This window comes from Erpetoichthys calabaricus, chromosome 18, assembly GCF_900747795.2.
Source record: "Erpetoichthys calabaricus chromosome 18, fErpCal1.3, whole genome shotgun sequence".
NCBI lineage: Eukaryota > Metazoa > Chordata > Cladistia > Polypteriformes > Polypteridae > Erpetoichthys > Erpetoichthys calabaricus.
Window position 1 is genome coordinate 836,705 of NC_041411.2, and position 13,942 is coordinate 850,646.

At 41.8% G+C, this 13,942-nt stretch overlaps 1 protein-coding gene across 1 annotated transcript in view; it reads right to left on the reverse strand.

The window, feature by feature from the left end:
* Positions 1–13,942, reverse strand: part of ttc28 (tetratricopeptide repeat domain 28) — a 461,839-nt gene that overhangs the window by 58,953 nt on the left and 388,944 nt on the right. The window contains 2 exon segments of the mRNA XM_028825418.2: positions 4,431–4,954; positions 5,916–7,257. Of these exon segments, the coding sequence (XP_028681251.2) occupies positions 4,431–4,954; positions 5,916–7,257 (1,866 nt within the window).

The following is a 13,942-nucleotide window of genomic DNA, read 5'->3' on the forward strand; positions in this document are numbered from 1 at the left end:
CCATAACAATACAAGCACAATTCAGCCTAAGACAGATTATTTCAGCACTCTTTGTGTGCTTTCCAGAAGTAAAGGTACAGAATGAAAACAATGAATATCAAGCATTCTATGAAATATACCTTGGCATACGTTACTGTGAGTTATGAGGAGCTATTCTAGGATTTGAAGGGGCAACACATCAGAATAAATAATATCCATTGCAGTTGTATTGGAAACATTTCATATATGTTCATCTGACCAAATTCCCCTTAGTGTTGTGTTTGTAATCATTGCGAGTAGCCCTATGCCTGCTGTGTATGTTAATACTGACTGGCATGGATAGCAAAGACTAGAAGAAAACTGCAGAGCTTCACCAAATCTTTAAAGTGCTGCATCAACATTTCAATCTGTTCTGTTCTAAATCATTTATGTGCAAACAATAGAATACAGTTGGCTCCCTTTTTTTTTAACACCTTACATTTTAAGTATTTGCATACTTGACTGTAAGTGAGCTTCAATGTTTTGGTAGGCATGGAACTAGTGGGTAATGGTCTAGGATTCCAATAGGTGATACTTGGGCAAGTAGTGTGCTTACAGCCCATTTCATTGTATTCCATTTATTCAGATAAACTCATCACATACAAGATGAGTATTTGTTTAGATGATAATAAAATGGAGACACAGATTTGCTGTGAAACTAGTTTAATCAACACAGGGGAGGTGAGATCCTTCAGTAAGTGAACATTGGCTTACGTGTTGTGAACCTAAAGCTGCTCAAAATGGTTTTATATCTTACTGTGAGGATCACAAGTCTGAAAGTGCTTAAGGCATTTATATGGACCCTTGTACACACTTGTGCACTGGGTCAAGTATACCCAACCAGAGTATTTTCTTTTTTCTTTAATGTTCTGCTTTTGTCACTCTCCTCTGTTACAAATTATACAAGACCATGCACATACAAGAGTCCTCATGCATGTACCTTTCTGGATAGCAGATCTATCACTGTTAAAATCAGATCCTGGAGAAGCCTCATTCTTCATTATCTGCTGTAAAAGCTGGGTCTCCCTTTCCTTTGTATAATGGAATAAGAGTCATTTAATACCTCATGCAGAGAGCATCTGTCATCCATTGCACTTCAAGTGCTGCTCCAGTTTCAGCATTTCTTCCACAAATCCAGTTGAGCCTGCCGTTTTTATCTCCTTACTAATGAGGATGTCCACAGCTTCCACTATCCATAGGTTGTGACTGTCTTCCTTTATTCAGCATCTGTTCATTCACCTCATTCAGTATTTTTTCTGAGGAATTCTTGATTTTGTTGCTACATTTAACACATTCTTTTTATTTTTATACCTTTAGCTAAACTATCTGTTTTATGACTTGCTTCCTGATCCTAAATGTAGGATGGTAAATCCTTCTCTAGTCCACTAGCAAGTTACTGTTTCCTGTCTACCTAGTTTGCCACTGCTTTTACAACGTGTGATTTTGGTCCCTGGTGGATTGCATCATTGAATTCAGCATTTATTTTTTGTCACTTTTTAAAGCACCTCACATTCTTCTAAGTTTGCTTTGGTACAAATAATCCACAGACTACAAGGACAATCAGATATTATTATTGGAGTCCCATCAATTTCATTTGACTACACTGATGCAATCATTTAGAATCTCCAGCATTCATTTTCTTAAACGTTAGCTTTGAACATTAAACTTCTGCACCTCTAATTGCACACTTTTTGATATTTACTTGAGTAAACTCCCAAAAGGCAGAGATCTGCTTATGCGGATCCTTTTACTGTCTGTCTTGAACTGCAGCTTAGTAGCACCATGTTTTGTTTTTATTGTATTCTGTTCAGTATTTACAGTAGTTGGTTTTTAATTGTTGTGTTATGTATGCTTGGACATCTGACATCACAACAGCTGTTTTATCTGAGGACAAACTTTTTACTGGTAGCTTCACTTGTTTAAACTTTGCTGAAATGAAATGACTAATAAATAACATTTTCCAAAATAAATAGTGTACTTCTAGTGCTTAACTTTCAGAAATTCCTTGAAATTGAGCTAGGACTTCACTGACCTTTACAGTCTTCAGTCACTATTGCTTATGTGTTTGCTGACCTCTGCCCACCTTTTGACTTTGAGTTTGCCTAGTGTCTGTAACAATTTCCACTGCTCATGTTATAAAAATAACCATATTAATTCAATCTGTATGGACGTATTAATGTGGTCACGACACTGGACCAAAGCTTTGCTGCATAGTGCTTAGTGAACACTCATTTGGCTGTTTGCCATGCCAGCTCTCTTCAGCTGTCTTTCAATATTTTATCAATGGAAGCATTTACACTGAGGATGATGCTAGGCTCCCTTTATTCTTTCCTATTTAGATTTTTCTTCAAATGATCATTATGTCTGCCAGCAGTCTCTGAAACAGACTGTAGAGCTCACTCACAGTTTTCCTTCTCACACTACTCATTCCAGTTTTTGTAGCCCATATTTCCATGGAGTACTTTGACATTTTTACTGTGCTTCAGTCGTCTTTCCGTCATAGGATGAACTTTGTGTTACTCTTCACACCCTCTGACTCGAGTGTGACAACTTGTTAAGTGGAGCATTACACACAACTATTCTGTTACTGGATTCCAGGATCTCTTGTCTCAGCTTTACAGAACATTTTCAGACCTGTTTTGCCTAATTGAGGTTCACATGGGACAAAAGTCTATTTCAGCAGCACTGGGTGCAAGGAGGAAAAATGCTATGCTATTGCAAGGAGCAGAGTAAAGGGTATACAGTGACTTGAAGATAGATGTAAGTGCCACATTACACAGTCACAACTAGAGTTTTCCATCCTACTTTCCTCACTAATTAAAACACTAATCAAAATTCAAAGGTGAAAGAATAAGTAATGTGGTCTAAAATATAAATATCTGAATACTAAAAGAAAATCGCACACAAAGATCGGCAATATCAGACAATTGGGAACAACAGCCTTTGGCGATCAGATGCTGCAAAGTTGTGGTAATGCTAACAAAATGGTAACTTGTTATGATAACTAGTCATGCAAGATAGAAAAATAATTTAACATTTAAACTGGTTGGACGATGACGTGACATTTAAACTACTGCATGTGTCACCAAATAATTATCCAGAAGTTGTCAATAGTCTTAATGCCCTTACATAGATCTCAAAATAACAACATTAGTGCTTAAGAGGGGTAATGAAAAACTAAACAAATGTGACCATAACAGGATTGTGCCAATCTATCCCATGGTAAACTCCCATAGGTTCACACTAACCAATTAACTTAAAACACCACATCTTTGGGGAAGATGGAGGAAAATCCCACATAAACTGCACATGGATTAACAATAGCACAGACGTTTCTGACTGAGCCAGGGCTTTGTTTCTTTGACACTCCAATGCTAACCACTGAGCTACTGTGCCGCCCAGCATTTAATCAGTTAACTTTCTACATGCATAATACAAAGTAAAAGATATCATTTATAATAATGAGATGCAATACAAGTTCAAACCCAGATAAACTCCTAGCAAACAATCTACATTTTTTTTGCATTTGTGTATTTGGTATATAGTTTTCTTTCTCCTGAGATAATCAATTGGCTAACTGACGCTAACAACAGTGTGCAACACAACAGTGTCTTCCTCACTTTCACCATTCTATGGGGCATATACTAAAACTAGATAAACCTCCTTTAATTACTTGTTAAGCAGCAACTCTATCCTCATATGTAAGGCCACAAAAAAAAAAAAAAAACATCTACAGCATTATAAAGTGGTAGAAGCAGTCACAGTAGCATTCTGGAGAGATTCACATTTTAATACTGGCTGCAGCACTAAAATAAAATTTCACAAAGCAAAATATTACATTAGATACCTCAGTAATTTGTACTTCTGCCAGAAGTATAATAATAGTAATAAGGTACACATTCAGTTTCTGAACACATGTATTCCTTTATAGATTATGGTTGGGGGGTAAACTGGCAGTAAAGCAGTAACCATTCTTGCATGGTCACCGACTGTCTACTGCTGATCCTCATAATGCACGCTATAGCTTTCAAGTCAGCATCTCCCCTAAACTCTCAAACTGTAACTGGCAAAGATCTAAGCCCAGCATTTTGAAACTACTGTATAAGGGATCAGCTACTGCACTGCCATGCCACCTGCATGCAGGTTTGAAATGTTCAGTTTGCCTGGCATTAAGGCCCTGAAGCTCACCATCCAAACCTTTGCTTGTTTTGGCACTCTGTGATGTGGCAGCATCAGTGCTTCTGTTCATGGCTTTCTCTTTTAGCCTTTTGGAAAAGCTTGATGAGAAGAACATGAGAAGAAGTTGTGTGCTAAAAGGAGAACAAACTTCAGCCAGTGGCACAATGTACCCTGTTGATTACTGCTCTGGACATGTGCTTCTTATCTTTGCTGATCAATGCATAGTCACTTACCTTCTTGCAAGTACATGACTGCCTGGGAATAGTTCTGCAAGGCATGGTGTGTCCTCCCCAGGCTGCTGTAGGCCACTGTTTTAGCCACTAAGTCATTCATCTGGGCTGCAATGCTAAGGTGCTGCTCCTGGTAAACCACTGCCCTTTCATAGTTACCCAGGGATTCATAGGTCAGTCCCAGATTGCCATAAGCACGGCCCTGACAGGTGGAGTTGTTGGTCTCCTCTGAGATCTCCAGGTCTAGCTGATGGAACTGTAGTGCAGTCTCATATTCGCCCATTTGTTGGTAGACTCCTCCTAGACCACAGGAGGCATCGCTTTCCAGTATGCGGTCCTTCATATCTCTGGCGATGCTGAGCTGCCGCTCCAGACAAGAGATGGCCTGTTCATAGTTACCCAGCTGACTGTGCAAGCTGCCCAGCTCCCCATAAGCCTGCGCTTTGTTGGAAGACTCTCCAAGTTCATGGGCCACGACTAGGCGCTTCTCAAAGCACACAAGAGCCTGTTGCAAATTCCCCATTGCCCTAAAATTTAGAATAAAAACACGGTTTAAGTTTTTGCATGTTTACAGCATAGGTGGTGAGCTAGGCCGAGCACTGTTAGCTTGGTGTTTACTGCCCACTGCACCTCACTAGATATATCTGTGATACACACACCCGTAGCAGTTTTGTATACTGACATTTGGGCAGACTCTGGGCTTCACCTGCACACTCTGATGTTGGTTTGTGTTTTATTTCTATTTCTGTCAAATCTTGCTAGAAAGGTTTTGCTGTGCTTTTTCTGGAGTTTTGCTTTTCAAAGAAGATTACTTCCTGTTGCATTTTTTTCTTGGGACTTTGGGGACCCAAGTTCATCAGTGATTTGACACAGAGCAGAGGCTCTGACATTTCCTTTACCTCTGTATGAGAGATCCTTTTTATGTTTTTCAAAAGCAGAGACAAACCACACATGCCTCACATTCAGTGACTGCTGCTTGTCAGATTTAGTATTTCAGCTAAGCAGCAAGCTCCATCTTGTCTCCCTTCATTTTGAAAGTGTTGTTTTGTTTTTCATGTCAGTTTATTTTAACTTTTAACCTTTGCCATTCTGTGGTACTCTACTGTGCTTTCTGTACTGATGTAGACACCTGCTCCACTGTTTACATCCTATATTGCAGTGTTAGCTGATTCACAAGCCACCCGATGATACTCTATATAAAATAAGGAGTGACATAAAGCACCAGTTGAAGTTCAGGTAATGGGGTATGTGTTTATATATCTTGGAGCATAGTGACCTTAAAAAGTGCTCAACAGGTACTTTGTCTGTCTGTGCTACTAGTTAATTTCAATGTTACATGACAACACATTTGTATATTCTGAATATGAATGATTTTAACTCTCAATTGGGTTTGTTTGCACGTGCTGAATTTGAAACCTGTCCACAGTTATCAAAATGTCTGTCCTTATTCTGTGTATGCATGGGTGGTTTTTCTACAGGGCTGCTTACCTGTGGCCATTTCCTAATCCTCGGTAGGCTTTGGCTTGGTCTTGCATGCGGTTCAGGCTCTGCGCCACAGACAGGTACTGCTCATAGTATTTGATGGCTTCTTCATAGTCCCCTAAGGCCTCATAGCAATCCCCTAGGTTACCGTACCCCCTTCCTCTGTCCAAGACTGCTTCATTGCCATTCAACTGCTGAAGCATTGCCAGCTGCTGCTCAAAATATCCAATGGCTTCTTCCATGACATTCATGTTCATCTTTGTGATGCCCATGTTGCCATAAACCTGAGCCTCGATGCTGGGGTCTTTAAGCTTTTGCCCGAGCTCTAGCTGCTCCTCATAACATTTGAATGCCATGGTATACTTCCCCAAGGACATGTAGACTGCAGCGAGATGACCATGGGCTTTACATTCGCCCAGTATGTCGCTCAGCTCCTGGAAGACCTCAAGCTCTTGTGTATGGTAGCCCAGAGCTTTGTCGTATTTCTGAATCATGCGGTAAGCAGCACCCAGTGCTGCATAAGCACTAGCTTCAAGCTTCCGTTCCTTCACCTGATGAGCTAGTGCCAGCTGCTGCTCATAAAACTTGATGGCTCCTGTCATATCTTTTTTGCACACAAAGATGTCTCCTAGATTGCCCAGAGCTCGGAACTTAGCCTGGGAGTTGTTTAAGGCCTGCGCCAGTGAAAGGAGGTATTTCTGGCACTCTTCTGCCTTGATGAAATTTGCCAGAGCTTTGAATGCTAGCCCAAGGTTGCAGTAGGCCTTGGCCTGGCTTAGTTTATCGTGCAAATCCTTGGCTAAGGCCAGATCCTGTTCGTAGTATTTAACAGCGTCTTCATAGTTGCCAAGGCAGTAGTGAGCATATCCAAGGTTGTGGCAAACTTTCCCTTCGCTTTCCATGTCTTGCAGGTCAGGGGAAAGCCGCAAGTACTGCTCGTAGTAGGGCACGGCTTGCAGAAACTCTCCCCGGGAGCAGTGGAAGTTACCCAGGTTGCTGAGGGCCCGAGCCTCGCTTTGAATGTCCCGCAGTTCCCTGGCAATGTTGAGGTGGTTTTGGTAGTGCTGTAAGGCTCTGTCATGGGCTCCCAAGGCCTGGTAAGCGACTGCAAGGTTCCCATGGGTGGAGGCTTGGGATGCCCTGTCGTTGACCTCCATAGAGATCTGCAGCTCCTGTCTGTGGTACTTAACTGCTTGGTCGAAGATACCCAGAGCATTGTAGGCATTGCCCATGTTACCATAAGCCCTGCCCTGGGCAGCATAGTCGCTGAGCTCCTGAGCAATGGAGAGATGAGTTTTGTGGAGTTTCAGTGCAGACTCATAATCTCCTTTCATCTGGTGGATGATTCCTGTAAAGTGAAGGAGAGAGAGAAAGAGAATGATAAAGAGTTAAAGAACAGTTGCTATCGAAGCAGCATATGGTTAACCATGACTTTATTTTTTTAGATAGGATTTAATTTTACATGGCTACATTCACAGCATGCACTCCAACAATATACTTTACATGGCAAGCTTGATTTGTAATACCAAGTAGAATAAAATGAAAAGTGGTATGTGTGTAGAAAGAAAGTATAGTATCGGACTAAACAGAAAAGGCATCTTGTGGTTAGCATGATGTAGGAGCAGGCACACTGGCTACTCCATTTAAGCTTTCAGTATTCAGTTGTTTACTGTGGGATGCCCTTTATCTGTTTGCTGGTGTTTGGGTGAACTTACTAACAAAGTACACTGCCAGCCTGGACTCTGTCTTTCTGTAGTTGGAAGAGTTTTGCAGATTTGTTGTGATGCCCTTAGAGTGTGTGTCCTCATGAGTAAAAGGTCCCTCTGTCCTGCTGCTTGCTCTGGTTTAGGCTTTCAGGCGCCTCAATGAAATCTCAATGCCACAGGAACTCTGGGGTGGAATAAAGAGAGCTTGTTGGGATTAATCCTGGTTAGAGAGCTGGCTCTGTGTCCATTTTCCAAAAGATGAGTGGCGAGTAGAGTATTGGAATATCCTCTATGTCTTTGTTTATGTGTGTGTGTGTGTGTGTGTGTGTGTGCCTGCTATCTATGTAAGTGTGACACTTAACTTTCCACTTGTTTTTTTTCCCTCTAAACGGAAGGCAGAATGTCTTTCACAGGACTAAATCGTTCTGCAGCTAATGAATACTTGAAGGCAATAGCGGTTGAAACATTAATCTTGGGTGCTGCATGGAGTGCCCAGGACCCCTGTAATCTGCCTGTCCGGATGGAAAGTTTGTATTTAAGGACGTGAAGATCAGCAATGTGCTGAAGTGCAGGAAATTTGGCAGTCAGTGGGCTCTGACATTTTATTGAAGTAAGCTGCTAAGCAGATCCCTGTGTCAACCAAAACCTAATATTCATTCTTATTTCTTCCCACACTTAAAAAAAATGGTCTGATGCTAGCTGCACAGAAGACGACTGCTTGACGGGCTTATGTGCATTTTGGACAAGTACGTTTGCGTTTCTGCTACTGTTGAACTCTAGCCTGATCTCTGGCTCAAATTAGTAAAGTTTTACATTGCATTTTTCTTCTTCAATTTTTTTTCATTCTGGAAAAAAGTATTGGCAGCCTCCAGGAATGCATACTAACAGTAAGGTAGGGTAGAGAGAGGGTTTAGGGCAGCTCTGCTGCTCCTTTGTAATCTAAACGTATGTCTGCTTATTAACTGGCTGAAGAATAAGAACAAATAGAGGAACATTTAGATGTGCTGGATGTCATCGCAAGTTAGATTAAAGGTAGATCCAGCACAAGAAGGTTTGTGCAACAAATGCTGAAACTTAATGACAAGGATAGGTTTCATTTGGGGTAAGTTGGACCTTAAAATCACAAACTGTTGAAACAAGGGGTGGGGTGTGAGTCACAGTTTTATGTTCATTTTGACCTATTGGGGATATCACTGAAACAATGTATCAAAGCAGATACAGCAGGAAGGATGGTCAAAACATCATCTCTTTATTATTATCTCTTTATTATTTGTGGTGGTGGTGTTCAAGGTTTCCTCTTAACAGGTGAAGCCTAGAAATACTTATCCCACCACAGACTCATTGCGTGTCTTTTTAGGGTATGCCTCATCCCTCATTCTTGCCTTGTAGACATCCTGTATTATTACTGCTCCAAAGAAGGCAGGCACCTCTTCACCTAATGACTACAGACAGTTACCTTACATCTCACATTGTGAAGACATTTGAGAGACTGGTCCTGGACAACGAGTCCTCTTGTGGTAGACCATCTGAACCCACTGAAGTTTGCCTATTGGACAAAGATTAGAGCGGAGGATGCTTGTCTGTCTGCTCCACAAGGCTTATTCACACCTGGACAAACCTGCCAGCACTATGAGGATGATGTTTTTTCTGATTTCTCCAGGGCCTTCACTACCATCCAACCATCTCTGTTAAGAGGTCAGCTCAGATATATGCAGGTGGATGGTGTCCTGAGTAATGGACTGTATGTCAGGCAGACTGCAGTTTGTGAGGCCCAAGGACTGTCTGTCTGATACAGATGTGAAGAACACTGGAGTAGCACAAGGAACAGGCCTGTCTGCTTTGCTCTTCACTCTGGACACCTCTGACTATAAAGATAACAGCAGGTCAGATCACTTGCAGAAATTATCTGATGATTCTGCATTTTGGGAGTGTATTGATAAGGAGCACGAGACAGAGGAGAGGAGTCAGGGGGAGAACTTTGAGAACTGTCTGCAAATCAACATCAGTAAAACCAAGGAACTGCTAATTGACTTTCACCGCAACTAAGAGCCTCCATGTCTAGTCACTATTCAGCGGGTGGATGTAGAGGGGGTGCACTCCTACAAGTACTTGGGGGTCCACATCAATGACAGGTTAGACTTGTCTAGGAACACTATAGAAGAAGGGGCAGAGCAGGCTCTTGCGCTCCTGTAATTTGAGAAGCGACATCCTTCACATCTTCTACAACTCTGTAATGGCCAGTGTAGTATGCTGGGCCAGTAACATCACTTCAAGAGAGGCTCACCAAATTAACCAGCTAATTAAAAGGGCAGACTCAGTTATGAGACACACTCTGGACCCCCTGGAGAAAGTAGAGGAGGAGAGAATGAAGACAAGACTGAGTGCCATTGAGAACAATGCTAGATATCCTCTCTCTGACACAGTAACACTGAGGACTTTAAGCCAACAAATTATTTAGAAGTGTGTCAAGAAACACTACAGGGGCTCTTTTATACCAACAGCAGTACACATTTATAGTGCCTCTGTGTGATTGCCAAGTCAAATGTTTCTTCTTTTTAAATTTTCTTCCTCTTCAGTCATTCAGGTGTATTTTCAGAATACAGTGAGTGTGTGTGTGTGTGTGTGCGTGTGTGTGTGTATATACATCTCTATGTATTTATTTACAGTGGAACCTCGGTTCACGAATGTCTCTGAACATGTACAAATCGGGTTACGACCAAAAAGTTCGCCAACCTTTTGCATCTGTTCAACACCACACACTCGGTATACGAACAAGGCAGTTTCCCTTTCGGTTTGTGCGTGCCGATTTCCGCACGTGTTGCATTGTTCTCGGTCAGACGTGCATGATTTCGCTGTGAACTCTTTGTGCTCTACTTCATTTCCCTTCCGGTTCGTACGCGCCGATTATTAAGAATTTATTGAAATTTTTGAAAAGTATGAACGTGGCGTTCCTGTTACTGATGTCGCCGCCAAGTACAAGTAGTCAAAATCTATGATTTTGACTATTCTAAAGCAGAAAGAGGCCATTAAAGCGGATGATGTTGCAAAAGGAGTTACAGTGTTAACCAGGCAGAGGCCTCAAGTGCTGGAAGAGGGGGAAAAACTGTTGCTAGTGTGGCTGAACGAGAAGCAACTTGCAGGGGACAGAGTAAGCGATGCAATGTTATGTGAGAAAGCCAGGAGGATTCATGGCGATTTGCTGCAAATCTGTCCTTCTACGAGTGGTGAAAGTGAGGAATTTAAAGACAGTAGAGGGTGGTTTGAAAAGTTTCCCAAGAGAAGTAGCATTCATAGTGTGGTAAGGCATGGAGAGGCTGCTAGTTCCGACGCTGAAGCTGCGAAAGAATTTGTGAAAAATTTCACAAAATTAGTGGAGGACGAAGGCTATATGCCACAACAAGTCTTCAACTGCGACGAGACCGGATTGTTCTGGAAGAGGATGCCGAAGAGGACCTACATTAACCAGGAAGAGAAGGCTATGCCCGGCCATAAACCAATGAAGGACAGGTTAACTGTTTTGCTGTGTGCTAACGCTAGTGGCGATGTAAAAATCAAGCCACTACTCGTTTACCAATTTGAGAACCCTCGTGCTTTCAAACAGCACAATGTAAACAAAGCCAGACTGCTTGTGATGTGGAGGGCAAACATGAAGGGGTTGGGTCACAAGAACCTTGTTTTTGGAATGGATGCACGAGGCTTCTGCTCCCGCCGTGAAGCGATATCTCGAAGAGAATAACCTGCCTAAAAAATGCTTTCTTCTGATGGACAATGCACTGGCATACCCTCCAAATTTAGTTGACGATATGGTCGAGGAGTACGACTTTTATTAAGGTCGTCATTCCTCCCCCAACTCCTCTTCTGCAGCCCACAGACGAGCAGGTTATCTCAAATTTTAAGAAGCTGTACACCAAAGGACTATTTGCTAGGTGCTTCAATGTGACCGAGGACCATTTTAATATCATTCATTGCATCAGTCTCATTGATAAAGCCTGGGAAGATGTCACACACCGGACCTTGATCTCGGCCTGGAAGAAACTTTGGCCTGAATGCGTTCCTGAACAGGTTTTAGAAAGCTTTGAGCCTCCTTTTGTGGATGAGATTGTGTTCATGGGCAAGAGCATGGGTCTTGAAGTGGACAATGAGGACACAGAGGAGCTGGTCCTGGATCACAAGGAGGAGCTGATGACGGAGGAACTCGCTGAACTCCAGCAGGAGCAGCTTAGGTTGCTCACTCTCACCAAGGAGCAGTCCTCCGGGGAAGAAGAGGAAAGGCCGGTTATAAAAAGTGATGCGATAAAAGCCATCATGGAAAAATGGAATGAGTGCCAGGATTTTTTCGAAAAAGAACCACCCTGACAAAGCGGTTACGAACAGAGTAATAAACATGATGAATAACAATGTCGTCTCGCATTTCCGAAACATTTTAATGCGTAGGCAAAGGCAAGTCACATTAGACCGCGATTTTGTGAAGTCTTATCCACTAGCTAAACAGCTAAAAACACCAGAAACCCAAGAAATCGTAACAGATTAAACACCTGAAGGAGAACATCCCTCCATCGCGGAGTCGGACTCTCCCTCAAATCTGTAACCTCCTCTCCACTCAGTTCCTCCTCACTTCCTTCATGCCAGAACTCGACTCATGAAAAGTTAGTTTTCTTGGTGGTTTATGGTTAGTTTTTGTATTATGGATTTTTCAAATGTTCATTTTTCGGTTCGTAGCGTGAATTGTTGCAATGTTACTTTTCTTGGTTGTTTATTAAATTACGGATTTTTCAAATGTTCATTTTTTTCCCTGTGCTTAAAACTCATTAAAAAAAAAAAGCTTATACAGTGATCGGGTCGTAAGGCTATTATCGTGAACTCCTGCAATATTACTTTCTTGGTTGCTTATGGTTGGTTTTTAAATAAAGCTTGGATTTGTTCAAATGTTCCTTTTTTCCCCTGTGCTTACAACTCATTAAAAAAAAAGTTTTTGTTTACAGTGATCAGGTCGTAAGGCTATAGTGCGAACTCTTGCAATGTTAGTTTTCTCTGTTGTTCAAGGTTTTCTCAGTGTTATTCAATGTTTTTACATTTAGTTTACACTTGTGATGTGCATTCTACGGTATAATTAACTATATTTGTGATTAAAAATCTTTAAAAAAAAATATGTTTACATACAGTTCATATGGTCTGGAACGGATTACAGTAATCCCTCCTCCATCGCGGGGGTTGCGTTCCAGAGCCACCCGCGAAATAAGAAAATCCGCAAAGTAGAAACCATATGTTTATATGGTTATTTTTATATTGTCATGCTTGGGTCACAGATTTGCGCAGAAACACAGGAGGTTGTAGAGAGACAGGAACATTATTCAAACACTGCAAACAAACATTTGTCTCTTTTTCAAAAGTTTAAACTGTGCTCCATGACAAGACAGAGATGACGGTTCTGTCTCACAATTAAAAGAATGCAAACATATCTTCCTCTTCAAAGGAGTGCGTGTCAGGAGCACAGAATGTCACATAGATAGAGAAAACAATCTCTAGCAAACAAATCAATAGGGCTGTTTGGCTTTTAAATATGCGAAGCACCGCGGCACAAAGCTGTTGAAGGCGGCAGCTCACACCCCCTCCGTCAGGAGCAGAGAAAGAGAGAGAGAGACAGAGTTTGTTTTTCAATCAAAAATCAATACGTGCCCTTCGAGCTTTTAAGTATGCGAAGCACCGTGCAGCATGTCGCTTCAGGAAGCAGCTGCACAGAAGGTAGCAACGTGAAGATAATCTTTCAGCATTTTTAGACGAGCGTCCATATCGTCTAGGTGTGCAAACAGCCCCCCTGCTCACACCCCCTACGTCAGGATCAGAGAAAGTCAGCGCAAGAGAGAGAGAGAGAGAGAAAGTAAGTTGGGTAGCTTCTCAGCCATCTGCCAATAGCGTCCCTTGTATGAAATCAACTGGGCAAACCAACTGAGGAAGCATGTACCAGAAATTAAAAGACCCATTGTCCGCAGAAATCCACGAACCAGCAAAAAACCCACGATATATATTTAAATATGCTTACATATAAAATCCGCGATGGAGTGAAGCCGCGAAAGGCGAAGCACGATATAGCGAGGGATTACTGTAATTGTATTTACATACAATCCTATGGGGGAAATTACTTCGGGTCACGACCAAATCGGGTTATGACCAGAGTTTTAGAACGAATTATGGTCGTGACCTGAGGTTCCACTGTATTTAAATAGCTTCTGTAAAAAGTCACATTTCCCCTTGGAGATAAAATAAAGTTCTATGAAGTTCTATCTAGACATTTTATGAACTGTTGTAACAGCATTGTAAAACTTCTTT